The 21,958-nt window shown below is 50.1% G+C and overlaps 1 protein-coding gene across 5 annotated transcripts in view; it reads left to right on the forward strand.

Moving 5' to 3' along the window:
- The window catches only part of Tmcc2 (transmembrane and coiled-coil domain family 2), a 38,151-nt gene that overhangs the window by 10,699 nt on the left and 5,494 nt on the right, over positions 1–21,958 (forward strand). Inside the window, exon 1 of one of the 5 annotated variants that reach the window (XM_050147744.1) lies at positions 3,620–3,893. The exons of 2 other annotated variants lie outside the window; for them this stretch is intronic. In XM_050147744.1, coding sequence (XP_050003701.1) covers positions 3,846–3,893 — 48 coding nt within the window. In that variant the 5' untranslated portion in view covers positions 3,620–3,845. Of the gene's footprint in view, positions 1–3,619; positions 3,894–11,530; positions 12,623–21,667; positions 21,920–21,958 lie in introns of those variants that run through there. 2 more of the 5 variants (XM_050147746.1, XM_050147745.1) reach the window with 2 other exon arrangements.

The raw sequence follows: 21,958 nt of genomic DNA on the forward strand, positions 1-21,958 counted from the left end.
CAGCTCATTTGTTTATTCGTTTAACAAATATTTAGCGAGAGTCCTCATTGGCTGTTACAGGAGTGAACAAACCAGCTTTGCTGTTCTTGTGCTGCCCAGCATCTGGAAACACTAGAGAATGGGTGGAAAGGCCCTCATGACTGCTTTGGGGATTTGGAGAGGAACTGGCCGAGACTTTCTGGAGGAAACTATTGAACTAAATCTCGAAGGAGGGAGGGAAGGTTGGTATGCAGCAAAGCAAGGGAGCTGGTGGCAGGTGCTTCTGCTTTTGGAGACTCGAGGAAGCAGAGGCCAGAGTACAGGGGGTTGTGCTGTGTCCTGTCTGGGAGTCAAGTGAAGCGAAGGGAGGCTGGGAAGTGAGAGCAGAGCGCAGGAGGACAGCAGGCAGTAGATTAGGAAGTGGAGAGAAGAGGAGCCAAGGAAACCATCTTTGAAGTTATTGTAGCAGCTGCAACCACGAAGATGTCAAAGAGGAAATCAGAAGATTCTGGAGAGTAGGAAGAGGCTACGGAAGCAGAGGAGGAGGAGGAGAGGAACCTCTGACTTCTGACTTAGCTTAGTGGCACTTTCTCTGGCTACGTCAGGGAAGAAGGAGCAGGGTCCAGGAAAGGGGTTGTCCTGCTGCACGTACATTGGGAGCTGCCCAGGTAGAGACGGCTCACTGGCTGGCGAGTGAAAACAGCATGGAGGTTGAAGTCACAGGTGTAGGTGAGACAGATCCTCAGAGGGGCATTTCAAGTGAAGAGAAAGCTCAGGTCAGATCGAACTGGCATTGAAGGGACAGGCAGCCAGCTCTGACCTGCTGTTTTTGCCACCTTGGTTTCTTCCCTCCTTGCCTCCTATTTCTGCCTCGACAGCTTCTCTCTGCAGGTTTGCTCCCACACACACCTGGGTGCCCTTCCAAGGCTCTGGGGCTGTGACTCATTTTCCTCTAGTGGTCTCTCTCTCTCTCTCTCTCTCTCCATCAGCAGAAGAAAAGTCAGAGCTGAAGACTTGATTGACGAAGGCATGTCAAAAGGTCAGAGATGGCAGAGAGCTTGGGATTAGAAGGCTAGCATGACATCTTGGCCTGCAGAAAAGGAGGTGAGGAAAGATGATGAGGTGGAAAAAGATTCAGAGCTGAGGGAGTTAAAGAGCCAGTGCACAGAGAAAGCCTAAGAGGGGTTGGAGCTAGAGATGCCATTGTGGTACATAGCTATAATCCCAACACTATGGAGCTGAGGCAGGAGGATCATGAGTTCAAGATTAACCTGAGTTATATAGTGAGACTCTCAATAAAACAAGGACTAGGGATATAGTTCAGTGATTGAGTGTGTTAGTAGGTACAAGGCCCTAGGTTTGATCCTTGGAAGAAGAAAAAATGCTGGCCAGTGGTGGTACATGCTTTTAAATCCCAGCACTTAGGATGCAGAGACAGACAGGGTTTTTTTTGTTTTGTTTTGTTTTTGGGTTTTTTGTTTTGTTTTGTTTTGTTTTTGTGAATTTGAGGCCAGTCTGGGCTATAGAGCAAGTTCTAGGACAGTCAGGGCTACATAGAGAAACCCTGTCTTGAAAAAAAAGAAAAAGGAGGAGATGGAGAGAAAGGAGAGGAAGAGAAAGGAGAAGGAGGAGAAGAAAAAGAAAAGGATTTAATATCTTGGGAAATGGGAACTGAGACTCAGACAAGGAAGGAATGGAGAGAGACTTAATTTGATACGTCAAGATCTGAGAGGTTAGGTAGTCCACTTGGTAGAGGGGAAGCTAAGAACATGGGCTTAGCTTGGGAAATGGTGGCGGAGGTCAGAGAGACTATAAAGGCGGCCTGATGTGTGGAGGGCAGAGGGAGGAAAATTGTTTCAGCAAGGACCTCAACAATGAGGACAGGTCAGCCTGTGAGAGTTTGAGGAAGAAGGCGGTCCTCCTTCTAGAGCACAGGAGCTATGGGAGAAAGGGCTGCCTTGGGAAGAGGAGCTGTGGGGACAGCCTGCTGATGGACAAGTCCCTGCCTATGGAAGATGGATAGGCACAGTGGGAAAAGGGAGAGAAGGAGAATGGTGGGTGGAGTGGAGCTCTGTGTGGGAGGACAAGGGCAAGTGGGTTCTCCAGCATCAAGGTTCCAAGGACTCTGCTGTAAAGTTGTTCCTGCTATAGGTTGTCACTAGCCCAGAGTCAGCTCCCTACACAAGATCCAAAGCTTCCTAACATTGACTGTGATTTCTGAGCATCTTGACTTTTGGAAACATTTGGAAGTTAATCACTCAGCCATTCTGCCTGCCTAGCACTGGGTGGACACTGGCTTAGGTCTGGCTGGATGCTCTTCCAGTGTGGACATCTTTATGTGAATTCATTAAAATGGTCCCCTAAGCCGGGTGGGCCAGATTATAAGAGACATGTTAAAACCCCAGAGCTCAGCCCTGTAGCACAGTTGTGGTAAATCCTGGGTTTCCTAACCCCAAGCCCGTTGCTCCCCCCACCACACCAGGCTGCCCTGCATAGTCAGTGCCCTGGTAGTCAGTGATGGGGCTCTGACCCAAGTCTTTGCTTTGGCAGAATGATCACACCCAGAGGTGACTTTGCAACAGTTTCTGGCCATGAGCTGTTGAGCCATTTCATATATTCTACATGTAACATGGGTTCTACGTGTCTTCAAGAAAAAGGGCTTTCCACAGATGGTTCTGGACCACCTGTCTGCAGCATAGCCTCAGCTGGCAGCCATAAGTCAGCAGACCTCCCCTCCCCTCGCGAGTGCTTTCACTTACACCTTCCTGCTTTCCCCTTTATTTGACAACATTTATTGAGCATCTAATAAGTGCTGGGTCCTAGTCTAGGCATTGAGGATAATTCAGTGAATGAAAGAACAGTTCCTGCAGCAACACATCCCCCATCCTAGTGGGCGGAGATAACCACCAAATGACTGTGCAGTGTATCTGGTAGTAAGAATGCTGAGAAGCGAAATAGAAGCAGAACAGGAAGGCAGAGGATGTGGGTGGGCATGCTATTTTGATAGGTTGGTCAGAAAAGCCTCTCTGACAACGTGATGGGTGAATTGTGTGGATATGGAGTGGAGATAGCAAAGTAGAGAACTCAGAATCAGATCAGGGACAGGCTGGACTGGGGGATGGGGAGGAACGGGAGCACTGCAGACTGCATGGGGGGCAGTATGCCAGGAAAAGGATTTTTAGGGTTTTTTTTTCTTTTTCTTCAAGTGATAGGGAAGGTTGCTAGAGAACTCGATACAAGATTACTGGTGCTACCCTGTAAGAACAGACAGGTTGAGCAAGGAGTATGGTAGAACGCTGACACTAACTCCAGAAGAGCTGATGGTTGGAGCGGGGTGGTTAGAGAAAGGATGCTGGCTGAACTCTTGATTTGCTTCAGATGTTAAGGCCAAGGGTTTCTGATGGATTGGATATGGGGCATGATGGGACAGAAGTCAAAGATGGCTCATGGTTTGGGGCCTGGCTGCAGGACAAAAGAAATTTCTGTGAGCTGAACAGCAGCAAGATGGCAAATTGAACAGCTATTCCTTTGCCGGGGCAGGGGGGGGGGGGAGGAGCAAGCAGAGCTAAGTTTTGGCTGTGTTAAGTCTGAGGAGGCTATTAAACACCCCTGTAGAAATGCCAAATAAGCAGTAGGCTGTACAAGTCTGGAGTCCTGGGGAGAGATCCAACCTGGAGGCATAAATTTGGAAGGTGTCAGCATATAGATAGCATTTAAAACGATGGGACTGCATTTGCGAGCCTGGCTTTGGCTGGGAGAAGTGTGCAGTGAGGGGAGGACTGGATGCACTTGGCTGACAGGGTGTGGCCTCGTGAACCCGAGAGCTGGGGGCGCCCAGCAGCAGCTACCAGGTTGTTCAGCCCTTCATGAGAAAGTTCTGTATGTACAGCAACAGCCGGGCACACCTCTCATGGGTGAGTGAGTGAGTGAGTGAGTATGTTTAAAAATTTTAGTTGCAATAGCCTGTCACACGAGGGGCTTGATTTTGGATGGAGGGGTGATCATTGAGACCTCCAGTTAATTGTGGTGCCCCTAGAGTTCTCCAGCTGCCTGGGAAAAACAGGGAATCGGTGGGCAGTAGGCACCTTCAGAAACCGGTGGTGATTGCTGCTTGGGAGTGCAGGGAGCTGGAGTCCTCTGGGTAGGTGTGCCAGCTGGGCAGCTTTCTGGGGCTTTTTTGCCCTACTGTTTATCTTGACACTGTGCCTGGAGAATGTGTAGAAGGAGGGAGTTTCTTCTTGATGTGTATGGAAGGCCAAACCCAGAGCCTTGGATGACCTCACTGGGGGACAGCTGGGGAAATGGTTGGTTGTTATTAGTTGTCATGTAGGTGCTGGGAATTGAACCAGGGTCCTCTGGAAGAGCAGTTGGTGCTCCTAACTGCGGAGCCATCTCTCTAGCCCCATCTTTCCTATTCTTTTGTTTTGTTTTGTTTTTTAAGATTTAACTTTTGCTTAATTAATTAATTTTAGGCAGGGTCTTACTGTGTAGCCTTGGCTGGCCTGGAACTTACTATGTAGACCAAGTTAGCCTTGAGCTCTTATAAATCTGCCTGCTTCGTCCTAGAGTTAAAGGTGTGTACCTGGCTTCTTCTTTGGAACTTTCAGCTTTGCTACTCTTTACTTGGTCCACCTTTATAACAGACAGTGCAGTTGACAGAGCAGATGTCATTCTTTCCACTCCATAAGTGAAGGCTGAGTCCTCCAGAAAGGGAGGGACTGCAGGCTCAGGCCGTCCAGCTAGGTCCTGGCAAAGAGGCATTGTTTCTTCCTAAGGTATAGACTGTCCGGACCTGGAGATGTCCCTCTAGAAATATGTGTGGCCCTGGGGGTCTTGAGGGGAGAGCAGTGCCTCCCTGTCCATGGAAGAGGGATCTTCTAGCCACCTTAAAGCTCGAGGCCCCATCATCTGACTCTCCAGACCCAGAGACCATTGGTTGGTATGAGAAGCGTGTGGTTCCACTCTCTTGCTCCTGGTATGAATAGGAAGTATTCTTCTCTTTAGTAAACACAGCCCACATGCTCTCTTGCAGGCTCCCTGGCTATTACTAGCATCTATTTTTAATTCATAAGCCTCCCCCACTCCCCACACCCCTCACCATTGTTTGCAACTCACCAGCTGGCTCTCAGACCAGGGCACCCTGGTAGGGCTTGAGTTACCAAAACATCCCGGAGGCAGCTAGGGCTCCTGACGGGCCCTGCCGAGACTTACACGGCCCCCACCCAGAGAAAGCAGGGGGCTTGAAGGAGCAGGGAGTAGCAGAGACAGGTGGGGGCTCACATAACAGCAATTCAGTCCTGATAGTGGGACCTGGACTATCATTTGTCCCAAACCCAGCTATCTAAGCTCTGCCTTTAGTTATTTCCCTATTAAAAACAAACACTATTCCCCCTGGGCCCCACCCTTCTGCTTTCCGTTCAGCGTGTGACTCTAAGAAAGGTCACTGTGGCACTCGGTCTTACATATGTCAAGTAGGGGAAACCATTTGTCAGCGTACGGGGGCATCACAAGTGAGCACACAGTGAGGGTAACATTGTGCATGACCCCGACTTCTGGGAATGGGCCCTGGGGCATGGACAGGGAGCCACTAGCAGGGTTAGGCCACTTGGCTCCTCGGAAAGAAGAGGAGACATGTTTCCTGCCCCCTTCCTATCTCTCTTTCATTTCCTTTTCTCTCTTTTCAAAAGCAGGTCCTGGAAAATGTGGGGTCAGAAGCTTCCCATCCCTTTGGTTTTTTTCTTCCTGTCTGTTTGGGCATCCCTCAGAACCTCTCCATACCCCTACCCAGCCTTGCCCATCCTGGACCAGTGTAAGGCATGCCATACTAGAGGCTAACAAGAAGAGAATGACACAGGAGCCAGCTGTGTGACTAATTTCTGACCTTGGCCTGGTCCTGTCTTCCTTTCTGTCCTGTGTGATAGAGGAGCCATGAAGGCCAGGGTCTGTGCAGCCTTGAAAGAATCTTATGACCAATAAACTCTTTTCTGCTGCCCCTGGGGTAGGTTGGGGTGAGGGAGCAGGTTCTCCATAGTCATAAGGAGTAAGGAGGTGAGATTCTGTCCTGCCTGGTCAGGTCACTCTAACTTGGAGGTGTTATCTCTAGTGCCAGACGGTGGAGGGAGAAGCGGTGGGGTGCAGCTCATCTCCCAGCCCAGGGCAGATTGATGACATCCTGTGCACTTTCTACCAGATTTATCCAACAGCAAAATTTCCCTACCCCATGTAAATAAGTTCCCTGTTTACTTCCAGGATGGCGAGGGAGGGGGCCCATCCTTAGCCCCACCTCTTGCCAAGAAGACTGAAGTTTTGACAGACACCCAGGGGCCCTGGTTTATTTATGTCTAGCAGTCTGCTGCCTCAGGGATGGGCGGGGCTGCCTGCTGAGAGAGGTTTCCAAACACGTCCCCTAGGCATTGGGGGCCCAGAGACTACTCACCCATGGGGCCCCTGATGTCCTAGGCCTGGCTACACAGGGGCTGTGGTGACTCTGCTCTAGGATCACACCAGTTCAGCTTATTCACACAGCGACAACCCCTTCCCATATCGTACTGCCACCTCCCAGTGGTACAGCCACTCACACGGTCACCCAGGTGTCTGAGGACAACAGCTACCACCCGCGTGCCCTGCTCTCCTCTGTCCCCTCTCCTTTTTCCCACTTTTCTTCTCTGTATGGAAGGTTCTTGCCTTCCATACAGAGCCAGAGGCCACTGTCCCACTCCTTGGAGGACCCTTTGAGACTGTGTAGGGCTTCCAGGCACTCGCCAAGCCAAGGCTAGCCCGCTCTGCTTTGCTTTAAACCATTCCTTCCTTGCTCAGTAAACCCAGAGTCCCCTGCTGCTTCCGTATACCCTGTTGTGCCTACTTTACTGTGATTGTATCCCTCACGCTCAGGCAAAGCCCTCCACCTTGTTACGGTTTAGACACGAGAATGGCCAAAGAATGAAGACTGCACTTGACACCAGAGGTCATAACAGCCCCAGCCCCTTCTCTTTCAGAACCAAAGCTGGGGTCACTTGCCCCAGTACCCTTCTTTTGCCTTTGCCCTACCCCCACGGGCATCCTTTCTGTGTGGAAATACTCTGCCCTCCTGATTAACTGGATTCTGGAGCATACAATTGCCTGGGATACAGTGTGTGGGTTAGACAACTGTTACCTAACCCCTTGTTGCTAAGCTCAGGCCAGAGCCTTGTGGGAGATGAGCTCTTTGTCTACAGCCCATGGGGCTGAGATGATGCCAGTCTAGACACAGGTAGGACACTACAGCCAAGGCTCCATTCTCTACCTCTCTCAGCCTCGGCTCCTTCGGCCATGCTGTGCACTGCCCAAGAAGGTGTACTCAGGGTTTGGGTGTCAGCCCCAGCCAGGGACAGTAACAGTCAGCAGGAAGTAGAACTCTGCCATCGGGCTCCAGACTATGTGGAGCCAGCACTGGGATGTGGGCATGGGCCATGGGAGTTGGCACACATCTCCCAGCTACCTAGCACACTCTTCCCTGCATTCGCCACATCCAAGAGATGAGAAACATGACCCTGGGTCCCTTGGCGCCAGGTGAGGCAATGGAAATACAGTACCCTTAACCTGATCCCTGCATCTGCGTCTTGTTCTAGATGCAGTTCGTACTTTCTGTCTTTATTTTCTGTGGGGCAGAGGGCTCTGGAATAAACACAGAAGTTCAGAATACATGCCACTGCAGCCCTCTGAGGATCCTCAGAGAATCAGGGGCTTTCCTGAGCTAGGGTGCTGAGGTTATGGTAATGCCTTCCCCACCTCTCCTTTTCCACCAGGGACAGGTGCCAGGGTGTCACAAACAGGTCATCAGGCAGATCTTACTGGCCCTTGACCCTCGAATACTCTGGAGGTCCTCTCTGACCTCCCTACAAGCCTGGTTTCCAGTGTATACCTTCCCTCTCTCTTACGGCTCTCCTGATAGCCCTACCCTCATCCCAGAGCTGGCTTGCTATCTGTAGCTCGTGAATAATTCAGCATGTTCAGCAAAAGCTAAATCAGATCCATAGCGATACTGTGATCAAGAGGCCCCCTCGGGGTGGCTGGAAAGGCGAACCCTGCCCTGGAAAGACAGGGACCCTGTAATATTAACGTCATTATATAAGGTTTCATAGCCTCCTGAGACGGTGACTTCAAACCCAAATGTTACTGTGGCCCCGTTCCTGCCTACTTATTTCTTGGGGACTCAGTGGCCTTGTAGGCATGCATCTGGGACGTGCTGGTGCCAACAGTCCGTCAAACAGCATGCCATAGTTTGCAGAATGCTTTTGTGCATATTTCTTGTTTAATCATATCGGCTCCAGTGGTAAGCTCAGAGCCCTGGAGTCAGCGGGAGCCTCCAGGAATTGTGTTTCAGTAATGTTCTCAATTATTTGTGGCAAATGGGGTTGGATAGAGGGTACTTTGTGTCCTAAAAATTGTGCAGAAAGGAGATGCCTTTTCCTCTGGGTCACTTTCTTCAGGACCTGTTCCCCGCAAGCCCTCCTCTGGGGAGCAGAGGACAGCAAAGGAATGAATTTGTTTGGCCTCATCATGAGCCAGATATATAGCTGTTTCCACTGACCAGGTTCCCAGGAATTACAAGGCCTTCTCCCCCACCCCCACCCAGAGTATCTGAGACATTAGATCATCCAAGGCCCAGGGTAGAGGAGACGCCTCCTCCCTCCATGAAAGCAACTGAAAGGTCTCATGCTTACACGCCATGCTGTGCTGTGGCCTCCTGCTCGATAGACCTTCTGTTTGCTTCTGCAGCTCCTAGGGCTGTATGTGTCTGTGTGCTCCCAGAGTGCACCTGCCTTGATCACCGCAGTTCACGGTGAACAATACCAACCATTCTCTTATCTCCCCAGGGGAAAGCAGTTCCTAATGGTGACTTGGTTAGGTCTGGGACAATGACCTCCCTGGCCCTTGTTTTCAAGGGGAGGCATGATGAACATCAGGGCAGCTGTTAGGCTCCCAAGAAGGAGCCCTCACTGAGGCTTTGCTCACCACACACCATATGCAGCCCAGGATATTTTTAAGGCCTTACCTTGCCTTCTAAGATACTAAATTTAGTTGCTTCTCACCATTGTACTCAGGCTTTCCACTCTGTAGGATGTGTGGACTCTGCTGACTGAGTTTTTAATTTTATTTGTGTTTTGTGGTACTAGGGAAGCAAACCCAGGGCTTCTTGCATGCTAAGCAAGTACTCTACCACTGAGCTATACCCAACCCTGTTTTTATTGTATTTTTTAAGAGAAAAAAAGTAAATAGTATGACTTTCTGCAGGAGGGAGAGGACAATAATATAAATAAGGCAGAGGAAAATAAGGAAGTAAGGGCTTGATATCAAAATTAAATGACAAGGAAGTATGGTGTGTAAGAAGAAGCCAAATGAGGAAGAAGCCAGGGTGAAAGAGAGCTGAACCCTGCCAGGCATGGAGAGCAGTGTGACTTCAGGCCCTGGCTCCACCAGCTCCCTGCTCAAGGACAATGTGGGCCTGTCTATTGCCCTCAGACTTAACTCTGTGTGGAGAAGATGAGGCCAGACACCCCCAGCTGTAGCTCAGCTGCTGAGCCTGTAAACCAGTGGTAACCACCTGCCTGCCGTGGTGCTGTCTCTTCCTCAGCCATACCATAGAGGAAGTGACCAAGAGGGATGACCGAGACTTACAGGAAGTACACGCAGTGGCGGTCACCCAACAGCACATTTTCTTTGCAAAAGGAAAGTTGCTTGGTGGTTTGTGTCCTTTCTGGGGCATTACTTGAATTACTTGTAGTGGCTCCCCCTGTTTGTTCCCCTCTCAACTTCCTTTCAGACGACAGCTACTTTTCTGTCCCAGGCTAAGTCTTCGAGGTACCGTCTAGAATACTGTGATGTGTGCATGGGTTTACACATTCACATGTGGTGATGGGGGCTCAGTTCTAGCAACCTGTTTCAGTGAGGCTGGCAGTGTGTCAGCCTCTGTGGATACAGCCACATAGCTTCCGAGGCTCAGCTTACATTCTCCTCCCATGCCCCGCTTGGCTTCTTGGCCTCATCCTGCAGACCCCTCGGTGGGTACACCTGACTCCTTTGTGGCTGGGAAGAAGTATGGCTAGTACCTGTCCAGGCTACATAGCTTGTGGGTAGCAGGGTAAGAATCTCTACCAGCCATTCTGACTCCCAAGCACTGCCAGGCTACTGGCAAGTTTATTCAGCATCCCTGGAGCCCATTCTGTACATATCTTCCTCCCAGACATATTCACCTTCAACCCTTACCCGTTCACATCCCTCCCCTTGTAACTGTGAATACTCTCAACCAAAGTTTTAGAGCAACTATGGAACCAAGCTTGAAACCCAAGGTCATAAATGTTCCCCGCGGTTCCTCTTGGCAGATTCAGGGTCTCTGCTCATGGAGAAGGACAAGGACAACATCACAGAGGAAAGTGCTCTCTGCCTGCTGGCTTGCCAGGCGACACTGCCCTGATCACCATGTGTTCCTTTTCTCTTAGAGACTGCTAGTTTGTCCCTTGACCCCTTCCCGCCCTCGTCCTGTCTGACACTGTGATGAGTTGCTCCAGGAGTGAAGCTGAAATGTCCCATTGGGGGGCAGTTTTCCCCATGGCCATCTTAATGCAGTGTGGCTAGCGAAAAACTGTTTCTGCTGTTCTCAGCTTTCTGGATCAGAAAGTTGTCATTCAGGGACAACTCCACAATTTAAAAAAAAATGTGTGTGTGTGTGTGTGTGTGTGTGTGTGTGCATGGGAAGAAAACCCCAATCTTAGCCTACTCTTAACCTCTGTCTCCTGTGGCCACTGCCCCCTCTTCCTCCTTTTTTTTTTTTTGTTTGTTGTTATTGTTGATGTGGAAAAGGTTATGGGCCAGTGAGATGGTTCAGGGGGTGAAGTGAAGGTTCCTGTTGCCAAGCTTGATGACCTGAGTTATAGAAGGAGAGAGTGAGCACTCAATGCCAGCAAGATCTGCTCCGCCCTCCACATGTGTGCTGTGGCATGTGTACCCCCCACACACACACATACCCTACACACAAAGACAGATAAACAAATAAAGTGTAACTTAAAAAGGAAAAAGGAAAGGGAAGTTCAGAAAGAGACAGACAAGGGGGCGCCTCAGAGGACATAGGATTTTCCCAGGCAATCATGGGAAGTGTAAGACCTTAAGGCCAGAAGGCATGCTGTGCTGGTGTATATACTGGGCCCACTACACTCTCCCAGCTAAGCAGACCCAAGGTGGTCCAGTCTAGACCCCTGCACCTCTGCTCACGTGGGTCTGGATCCACCGGAACATCTGTCATCACTCATATACTGTCCTCATTATCCATACTCTGGAGGACGAGGGCTCCCTCCCAATGATGCAGACTGAAAGTAAACTCGGCTCTTTGCAAGTAAGAGCATGGTGGGAAATACCAAGCAGTTATATAGACTTGCTGTTGTTCGTTGAAATTGTGAAATTCGATGTGAACCACTGAAGTGGTTTGGCCAATAAATATGTACATATATATGTATGTAACAATTTTGGAAGGAGGGTTATATGGGAGGGTTTGGAGAGAGAAAAAGGAAAAGAAAAAATATATAATTATATTATAATCTTGAAAAATAAAGAAATTTTAAGAATCTTAGCTTGGGGGTTGGAGAGTTAAGAGCACTTTGCTCTTCCAATGAACCTGAGCTTGGTTCCCAGCGCCCACATGAGGTAGCACTCAACCCCCTGTAGCTCCCCCTTCAGGGAATTCAGTGCCCCTGGCCTCCACAGGCACCTGCTTTCACACCCACATACCCCCACACACACATAATTTAGAATTTTTTTAAATTTAAAAGTCTTAACTTGGTGAAGCCCAAAAGGAGGGGACAGGGAAGGGATGTCTCAAGGGTAAGAATCTCAAGCCAGACTTGTTGCTACATAGGATGGACCTGCTGCAGAGAACTTCCATTACAGCCCAGTGAGATAGTCAGCTGCCATTACACTGTTAGTGTCGAAGGAGACCAGCCTCATGTTGGCCACAGGAAGAGGCCCAGATAACCATAAGGGTTACTCCTTTCCTTCCTATAGTTTAATATGAACAGCAAGACTTTATATTAATGACTGTTATGCAAAAGGAACAGTACTTGTCAAAATACTGTATAAACAGAGAGGTTGTTTATGAAAGTAGGAACTGCCTAGAGTTTTTCCTGATCCTATAGACCAGAGATGGTCCCAGTCATGGGAGACCCATGTAATATGTCTAGCCAGCCTCCTCAGAAACCCCTAAGTCATCAGCTGACACATGTTTGTACAGTTTCCAGGACCCTTGGGTGGGGGATTCCTGGTCTCGGTGATTTTGGCTGCAAACCTTGGCACTGGCTCCTAGAGATAGCACGGGGCCCTTCTTATCTCTTGGAACCTTCTTGAACTTGGGACTGCCCCATGAGCATGATCCACATTGACCGTCGGTATTTAAGCCCTGTGTGCTTCTGGGGACTCACATGAGTGCAGAGTCTCAGAATGGACATTCTGCCTTGGGGAGCTTGCTGGTAGAGAGACTGGTGGACCCAGGACTGGCTTCTCCATCTCCTTCCTCACCACTTGCTGTTATCGACGGTGGCCCTCTGGCCCCCTCTGCTGACCGACAGGATTTCCTACTGGGACTGCACAGATGAAGTCCAAGGAAAAAAGGACTGCTGTGAGTTTGTGTCTTTGTTGTACCCTGGGTGGTTCCTGCCTGGGCAGTGCTGGGGGACAGGACGTGGGGGGAAGCTGAAGCTGGGAGGGAGGCACAGAGGTGTCCAGAGCAGAGTGGCTTCATGGGACACAGTCTCAAGACAGAGGGATTCCCTTATTGAGGCTGCTGATGTCTCCAGGCCATTATTGGGGATTCTGGGTTAGAAGTGACTGTGCTTTAAGCCACAGAACAGGGAGAGAGGAGGAGAATCCTGAGAGGGACCCCTTCTGGAAGACATACTTCCATTACGAGCTGAAACTGGGATTTGGTGCAGTTGAGCGGCTGTGGGAGGGTTTCTGATCACCGGGGAGATTCTTAGATGAGGAAATGGGAGGAACTGGTCAGTGTCTGTCTGGTGGGTGAACAGTTACTTGCCCTATATTTTCCTCTGACTTCCCACCTCCTGCATGCAGCTAGGCCAGTCACATAGGACATCCTCCTACACACTGGCCTGGGGAGAGGTCACCCCGCTGGATAGACCTCCATGTTTCCTGCCAGATGGGGAGGAGGAAATCTAGAGCAATCCATCCCTAATCCCTGGCTGGGCCTCTCTCAGACTGGAGATGGCGGCTGCAGAGCCTGGGAGTTCGGGCACACCTGCTCTCAGGCCCCGATTCCCAACAGCCAGCCCAGTGCTGCCCAGGGCCTGGGAGCCTGGGAGCCTGACACTGCCCTAGGACAGCTGGGGCCTTAAAGCTCCTGGCGCCTCTTCGCCAGCACGGCCTTGGGAAACGGTATCCGCACAGGTGAGGCTCTGGGTCGGGGAAGGAAAGACTTTTCACGTGGGACATGGAGAGGGGTTGTAGAATGAAGGAGAGCCGTTTCTAGAGCTCGTCAGCCCCCAAGTGCCCCAGAACCAACCTCTCTCCTGCCCAGTTACAGAAAACTCTAGATCCAGGAGAGCTGGCATGCCGTTAAATACAAGGGGTGCTTCTAGTCATGGTGGCTTTGCATTCAGAAGCGGTGCAGGACACGGAGAGGTTCTGGGAGCATTGACCCCCATGGACCAAAGAGAGCTCAGGACCGTAGTGCTCGGCTACCGGAGAATCAGAGGATGGAAAATGAAAGACTCTAAAATGACAGACCAGCTCCAGCGTCTCAACCATGAGTCTGTGCTCTGCAGAGAAGGAAGGAGAGCAGTGGGCGTTTATGTGGACAAAGGAGCTTTGTCCTCGGGAGGGCCAGGACTGGAGGGAGGATGGAGTTACAGGAGCAGCGCTAACAGAAAGGGTCACAGCCCAGGTGGAGCTGAGACCAGGCCCTCCATCAGCTCCGCAGAGTTGTCCCTTAGGCGCAGGGCGGGCTTGTGGGCTGCAGAAGGTGATGAGACGCAGCTGGCTACACTTCTGCCTTGCGATGGATGGGTGCTGCATGGAGAAGGGGTGTGTCTCCTCATCTGTGCGCAGTCTGCACTCAGCAGTCCCCTTGTAGAAGGGAGAAGTGGGAGGGGGCGTGCTTTGCCTCCTCGCGTGGCTGGAGACCTGCTGTGGGACTGTTTCCACCTCCCTCTCACATAGACAAAGCTCTTTGTGTGCCCTGTTGAGTAGCTGAGCGTCTGACCTCCTGACCCCTCGAGACAGGACTCTAAGGCCTCCAGGGTATTTCCCCCACACCTTCCCGTTGCCCACCTGGGAGTGCTTGGGTCAGTAAGATGACCCATCCAAAGCTGGATTAAACATTTCTATGCACCCCATATGTTCCCACTGGGAAGAAAGAACCACCAGCCAAATAAGGTGGTATCTGCTGTATTGGAAGAGGAGCAGCCCTGACTTCAGGACCTGGGGCTGGGTGGGGTAGTCTTCCCCTCTGCCCTGGCCATAATGTCAGGTGCCTTCTCTCAGTTTGGCCTTTGAGGCTGGAGGGTTTTAGCTGGCCACATGCTTTCCTCTCCATCCTGAGCTGGATTTATCTTCTTTCCCCCTGGGACTTAAGTTTTATTAAGGAAATCAGTGTTCTCCATCCCAAGAGACTTTATAGAATAAGAGTCTCTCTGGGACAGCGGGGAGCTGGTCCAAGCACCTCTGCTGAATCACTGCCGAGTCACTAGTCCTGACTGCCTTGCCCCACCCCCAGCCTGCACATCCACTGTGCTCTGACACGGTGGAAGCCAGGACCCGGCATTCAGGAGCAGCTCTTCTGTGTGTGGCCAGGCACATAGATGGATCAGAGTGAACACGGGGCCTAAAGGGGGGATTAGGAGACCGAAAGATCTGTTTATTTGCTTCTTTTGTCTTTTTCGTCATCCTCTCCCTCCTCCCTCCCCCCTCCTAAGAGTAGCCTTACTGTTGTCTTTCCAACTGGACATGCCAGCCCACTGTGGGTACCCTGGGCTGCCTGCCCCAAGGTAAGAGGAGATTATGGGTCTACTTAGGAACACAGACAGGAAGCATGGACTCTCACAAACAATGGTTATTTCTTTCTTTCATTTAAAAAAAAAAGACTTTATTTATTTATTTATTTATTTATTTATTTATTTATTATGTATGCAGTATTCTGCCTGCCTGTATCCTGGAAGGCCAGAAGAGGGCACCATATCTTATTATGGATGGTTGTAAGCTACCATGTTGTTGCTGGGAATTGAACTCAAGACCTCTGGAAGAGTAGCCAGTGCTCTTAACCGCTGAGCCATCTCTCCAGCCCAGCAGTGGTTATTCCTATGGCCCATGTGCATACACTGCTAAAGAAAGAAAATGAGGATTCACATAGCAACTACCTTTTCCTCCCTTTTGAAAGTGTCTCTTAAACTGGCACTTTCTGTCCTGAAAGCACCTGCCATTTGCCTGCCAGCTTCCAGGATTCCAGCTGCTGGACTGCCATGCAGTGGGGAGGGCAAGTGTCCCACAGCCAGGTTAACACAAGGACTCAGGCCCAGGAGGAGGTGAGAACCGCAGAGGGCAATGGGAGCCAAGGCTGGGGAAGCCCTGATCCAGCCGTTCCTGTCATGTGGCAGTGTGCCCAATCCAGGTTCAGTTTGTGTTGCTGAAAGCAGGCAGGGAGACAGGTCTGTGCACTGCCTGAGTTAAGTAGACAGGTGCCCAGCTCTTCATGGACCGTGGGGAGATCTCACTGAAGCCAAGACAGAAAGAAGAAAAACTGGCCCCAGAGACTCAGAAAACAGTCCAGCTCTGTCTTCTCCAGAACCTTCATCACTGCGTCTTAAACTTCAGTCTATAGCTGCAGCCCTGGCTAGTAAGCTATAGCCAGGACCATGTCATGGATTCCCCAGCCACCTAGCATGTGTGTGAGCCCCGCCCCCTCCTTGCCAGATCTTTCATTAATGTCTGCTCAGCCTGTTCATGGGGTTTCATCCCAAGTCAGGTATTTATAGTGACCAACTTTCCTCAGTCGCAGGAGTGGGGTCACTGTGCCATGGGGCTTCTGCCCTAGAGGTGGTACTGGCAGCTGGTGTAAGCTGAGGAAAACTCTACACCGTTTGGAAAGAGGAGCGGTCTTTGCAGCCAAGCCCTCCTCCAAACAGGGGGCCTGAATTTTCCACCCGCCACTGGCAGGCACTGAGTCACTGCTGTGCCTCTCCTAGTGCCTAGTCTGGGAGAGAGCTGCTCTGGAGGGATTCAAGGTCCGGGTACCCACTGTAAACCACTTTGATGTGGCTGGATCCCTCCCTCCCATGTTCATGTGCACGACCATTACCTCCTCCGAGTTCCAAATCATCTTTATGATCCTCAGGGAGACCCAATACCCATTAGGGTCTCACTCCCATTTCTTTCCTCCCCCAGTCCCCAGCAACTGCTCATCTGTAGACTTAGCACTGTGGAAGCTCCCATAGTGGGACCATTCAGCATGTAGCCTCTACTGAGCAAACTGCTTTTTAGACTCGTCTATGTTCTGGCATTATCAGAATCTCATTCCTTGTTGTAACCAAACAGTCTTCCATTATGTGGAGTCTCGTTTTGCTAGCCATTCACTGGTTTAAATGGCTGTCTCTGAGCTGTGCCTACCCTTGGCTATTGAGAAGTGTGCTACTCTGAACTTGTACCAGTGTCTATTTCAATACCATTTTCAATTCCTTTGGTATTGTCATAGTTAGCTTCAACTGTCACTTTGACACAGCCCAGAGTCCCCTGGAAGAGGAACTTCAATGAGGAATTGCCTAGGTCAGATTAGTTTCCTTCCTTCCTTTCTTCCTTCCTTCCTTCCTTCCTTCCTTCCTTCCTTCCTTCCTTTCTTATTTTTGTTTTTTGTTTTGTTTTGTTTTGAGACAAGGTTTCTCAGCATAGTCCTGGAGCTTGCTCTGTAGACCAGACTGGCCTTGAACTCATAAATCCACCAACCTCTGTCCTCTGAGTGCTGTGTGTGCCTCCATGTCCTGGCTGAGGTAATTGCTTAATTGCTAATTGATGTGGGCAGTGCCATCCCTAGGCAGGAGGACCTGGGCTAAGAAAGGAAGCTGAGCAAGCCAGAGGCTCCTGCATCGTGCAAGCAGCATTTTCCCGTTGGTTTCTGCTTCAGCCTTGGCTTCCTTCTTGAATGGTCTATAACCTGTTAGATGAAATAAGCCCTTTCTTCCCCCAAGATGGTGTTGGCCATGCTGTTTATCACAGCAACAGGAAGTGAACTAGAACAGGTGCACACTCGGAGTTGAATTGGACAGTTATGAGGTAGTTCTATATTTAACGGCAAGGGACCACCATTCTGTTCCCCTGCATTGGCTGCACCATCTCACCTTCTTACCAGCAAAACATTAGGATTCCAGTTTCTACATGTGCTTACTATGCTGATTTGCTTTGTTAAGAACGTCGCTGGGCAGATGTAATGGCTCAGAGGTTCAAGGCACTTGCAGCCAAGCCTAACAACCTGAGTTCAATCCCCAGGACCCACATGGGAGAGAACTGACCCCCAAAAGTTGTCCTCTGACCTCCACACATGTGCCCCTCCAAAATAAACAAAAGTAACTTTAAGAACAAGAAATTTACTTTAAATAATGTGGTCTCCTATTGAATATTCAGTGTCTTAGTCTGTATTTATTTTTAGAAGCATAAATGACTGTATATTTTACATCTATAGCCATAATGCAATTGATCATTATATTTCCACAGTGTATTAGTTGCTACAGAACAGTGAGAAAAGGTTCTGATTTCAGAAATATACAGTTTGAGGGGAAAAAACTAAAACCTTTTGCTTTCAATGCAAATTATCAATTGTTTTCATTTATCTATAGAATAATTTGTGAATAATTGTCTACATGGTGTATATGATAGTGCACTTTTTATTGAGAACTTCATATATGAATATAATATTTTCTACCCCCATTCCCTTCTCTCGCTCCCCCACAACTTTTCCCTCCAAACTTCATGTCCTCCTCCTTTTTAAAACTCTATGAATCCGCTTAGTACTGCGTGGGTATAGAATCATCTACTGCAGTGTGAGGAGCATTTGGGGACCACATCCCCGAAGAAGACTTACTCTCCCTCCCCCTGCAGCATCAGTTAGGCGGGGGATTTCATGAGCCCCTCCCTCGCCCATGCTGGGATTTGGGCTGGCTTTATCTTGGCTGCACATCTCTTGCATGCCAAGCCAGCCACTGCGAGTCGTGTGTGCAAGGGCCCTGTCGTGTCCCTGCAGATGTCCACTGCCTCTGGCTCTTGCCTTTGCCCCCTCCCCCAGGGTAATCTCTGAGCCTTCGGGGATGGGGAGTGATGTAGCCATTCACTTAGAGCTGTACAGAGCTGAGAATCCCACAGCCTCTGGTTGACCAGTTATAGGTCTCCGGATTAATCTCTATCTGCGAACAAAGAAGCTTCCCTGATAAGGGTCAGAGATGCACAGACTCTGATTCAGGACTGGTCCACATCCTGGATCTGCACTTTCCAAGGTAGCTGCTGGGAAATCTGTATTTATTTTTAAGGAACTGTTGTATGTCCCTTACTTCATATCTCATTTTATCCTCTGAGAATCCCTTGAAGGAAGTAGGGTTCCCACTTCTTCTAGACCATCTGAAGGCACACAACTGATAGCTGACCAAACCAGGGTTCCAGACTGCTGTCAGACACCAAACTAGGCCCATTCCAGTGCCCCTCACAGGCTTGTATCCTATCACTATTTTTAATAGAAATTTATTTTATTTTATTTTGTGTGTGAATGTTTATCTACATGTGTGGATGTATATATGCATACCTGGTGCACCCAGAGGTCAGAAGAGAACATCAGATCTCCTAAACTGGAGGTACAGCTGGCTGTGAACCATCATGCAGGTGCTGGGAACCAAACCCAGGTCCCTTGCAAGAGAAGCAAGTGCTCTTAACCACTGAGGCATCTCTCCAGCTCCACCCAGTTTTTTTAGGTGCTAGGATTTGAACCCAAGGTCTTTGTATATGCTGGGCAAGTACTGAGCCATTTAGCTGCATCCCAGCCCCCATTCTTCTTTGGCAAATCTTATCCATGTGCGTTCTCACCACTTGAGGAACTCTCTTCTTTCTTTAACATTCCTTTCCCTGTTAAAATATAATCCTTCTTTGTGCCCCTGTGGCTGTCTGCCAGATCCTTGGCTCCCTCTATCCCTTGCCCCGTCTCCCTTCAGTCTTAAAGGGGTCTTGGTGGTGGCTGACCTCTGTAATCCCTCCACTGTGGAGGCCAGACTACATAGTGAGTTCCAAGCCAACTGAGGCTTGTGTGTATACATCCTTTCTCCGTGTATATATTTCATTCTTTTATGTGTGAACCCATATACATGCACAGTGTGGGCAGAGGTCAGAGGCCAGCTCAGGGGAGTTGGTTCTCTCCTTCCCAGGTGGAGAGCAAGTCATTAGTCCTGGCAGCAATGCCTTTTACCAGTGCTAAGCTGTTTCACCTGTCCGTAATTCCCTTTTCCTCGCTTACACAGGATGTAAGACCCCCTCAGTCTCACTATAGCAAATGCCAGCATAATTGCTCGAGGGTGAGGCCAGGTGTCTCGGGACCACTGACAGAAATCCTGAGACCACTCGAGGCAGGAATGTCTCAAGCTGCAGATGTGCAGGGACTTCCCAGCTGTCCAAGGATCAGGCCCTGGGGCTAGGTGCCCACTAGGATTCAGATCCTATGCCATTCACTCATCCTGTAGTCCTGGGCCAGCCCTTAATTTTCTCTTCTGTAGAATGGGAATGGCAGTGTTGCCTGGCTCTTGGGTTGTTACCGGGGTTGAAGGGATGAAAGTACAAATCCTGGCAAACCAACCACACCTGGCACAGAGCAGCAGATGGGGACGGTGTACCATTGCTGCCTTATTCTGCTGTGGAAGCCATTAGAGGGCAAAGGGAATTGATGCCACTTCTCTGGCAGCCTAGCAAGGTGCATCCATGGAGGATGATGGCCTGTGACTGGAGATATGCCCTCATGAGCCACACAGTTTATACCCCCAGCCAAAACACAGTTCTCAGGCAGGATGCCCAAGTTGGGGTCTGGATAGAGGATGGAGAAGAGTGTGTATGCAGGGGTGGGGTGATGGTAGTCTCCGCTACCTTCGGGTGTCAAGAATGTCCTCACAGAATGGTGGTACCACATGCCTATAATCTCAGCACTCGGCAGGCAGAGGCAGGTGGGTCTCCGTGAGTTCAAGACCAGCCTAGTTCTACAGAACGAGTTCCAGGACAGCTAGGACTGTTACACGGAGGAACCCTGTCTTGAAAAACAAAAACAAAAACAAACAAACAAGAATCTTGCTTTTAATAAAGCTGGCCAGTGGTAGCACAGGCCTTTAATCCCAGCACTAGGGAGGCAGAGGTAGGTGAATCTCTGAGTTTGAGGCCAGCCTGATTTACAGAGTGAGTTCTAGGACAACCAGACCCATAGAAACCCTGTCTCAGAAAAGCAAAACCTCCCAAAAGAAAAGAAAAAAAATGAAATTTAAAAAAAGTCTACCCTCATTCCTGGGCACTGTACAGCATCCACTCTGAGACAGATGCCTCGTGGTGAGAGGAGCCTGGCAGGCAGACAATGTGCTGTCCCTCCCTAAGTAAGGCATTGCAGCTCTCCCCGCATCCCGCACCCGTCCCCATCTGTTCTGTCCACTGGCACCATTCACAAAGAGTGAATGGCAGCATGCAGATTGCCAAACACATCATCATCAATGCCCATTACCTGCATATTCTTTGCCCCAGGAGGAGATTAAGGACCATCTGTGTTAAGGCCAAGTTCTTTGAGAGTAAAGGCCGTGTGTTATATAGAGAACTTACTTTGTACAGTTCATCAATATTGAGTAATATGCTTTGATAGTCCAGCTTGGCTGTAGGCATCACTCCCCAGGAGGAAAATCTACCTAAATTCAGATCTGGCATTTATCATGTGCCTATGGGATGCCATCCAGGAAACCCTCCTATGGAACTTGAGAGTAGGTATGAGTACACCCATTGTACAGGCAGAGACACAGAGGCTCAGGAAAACCAGAGAGACTGCAGGGAGCAACAGGCGCAGGAGGCTTAAGTCCACCAAGAGGAGACAGACCTCGGGATGGATGGCTTTGGGAGGACATGGTTTGGAGGAGAGTTCCGAGGCACACACACCTGCTGGGAGGGTGAGGGGACATAAAGGGACACCCAAAGCCCGGAAGAAAGCCCTTACTTCAGGAGATGGTCCTCTTGGCATCCTTAGGGGACCCTAAAAGGAGCCCCTCCCTGCCTCCTGAGTTTGCCAGCGCTGTTGCCATAGGCGGTGTTCTCCAGTAACTTCTGCCTGTAGTTAGCTATGTCTGCTTCCAGCATGTGTGACAAGGCTGCTTTCTTTTGTTTAGTCCCATCTACAACAAGGCGTTCACCTCTCCCCTCCACCCACCCCGTGATCTGATCCAGCTTGCTTCTGTTGTGTAATGATAAGGGACTCAGCTGCCAACGATGGCCTGGGGTTAGTGGGCTCCAGGCCTGCCCACAGATCTATCTCAAATTCAGTATCTTCCCTGCCCTTTCCCTCTGATCCCCTGCCTCAACTTTTCTCAGCTCTCTCCCCTGTTTGTCTGAGTTTGTACCACACTGACACACTCAGAAAGCCCGCCCGCCTGCCCGCCTGCCCGCCCGCCCGCCCGCCCGGTGGGGAGAGGAGAGGCTCTTGCCTTCCTTCCTTCCTGCACGTTCTCTTCCTTCTCAGGTCTTCCAGACTACTGGCCTCTAGTGGCCTCTGAGTTACCTCTGGGTCTTTAGACTTCAAGGACCTGCCCAGTAGGGTGGGTGGGTGTGCTCTCTTTCCTCAGTTCTGGGAGAGTGGGAGAGATCGAGTGTTCCCACCGTCATGCGTCAGAGGAGACTGCTGATACCCTCGGAGAGCAGGAAGGTAACAAAAGGGCTGTGAACAGGGCTAGGGATCCGTGCA

Source organism: Alexandromys fortis, unplaced genomic scaffold (assembly GCF_014885135.2).
Source record: "Alexandromys fortis isolate MF-2015 unplaced genomic scaffold, M_Fortis_MF-2015_v1.1 scaffold_58, whole genome shotgun sequence".
NCBI classification, from domain to species: domain Eukaryota; kingdom Metazoa; phylum Chordata; class Mammalia; order Rodentia; family Cricetidae; genus Alexandromys; species Alexandromys fortis.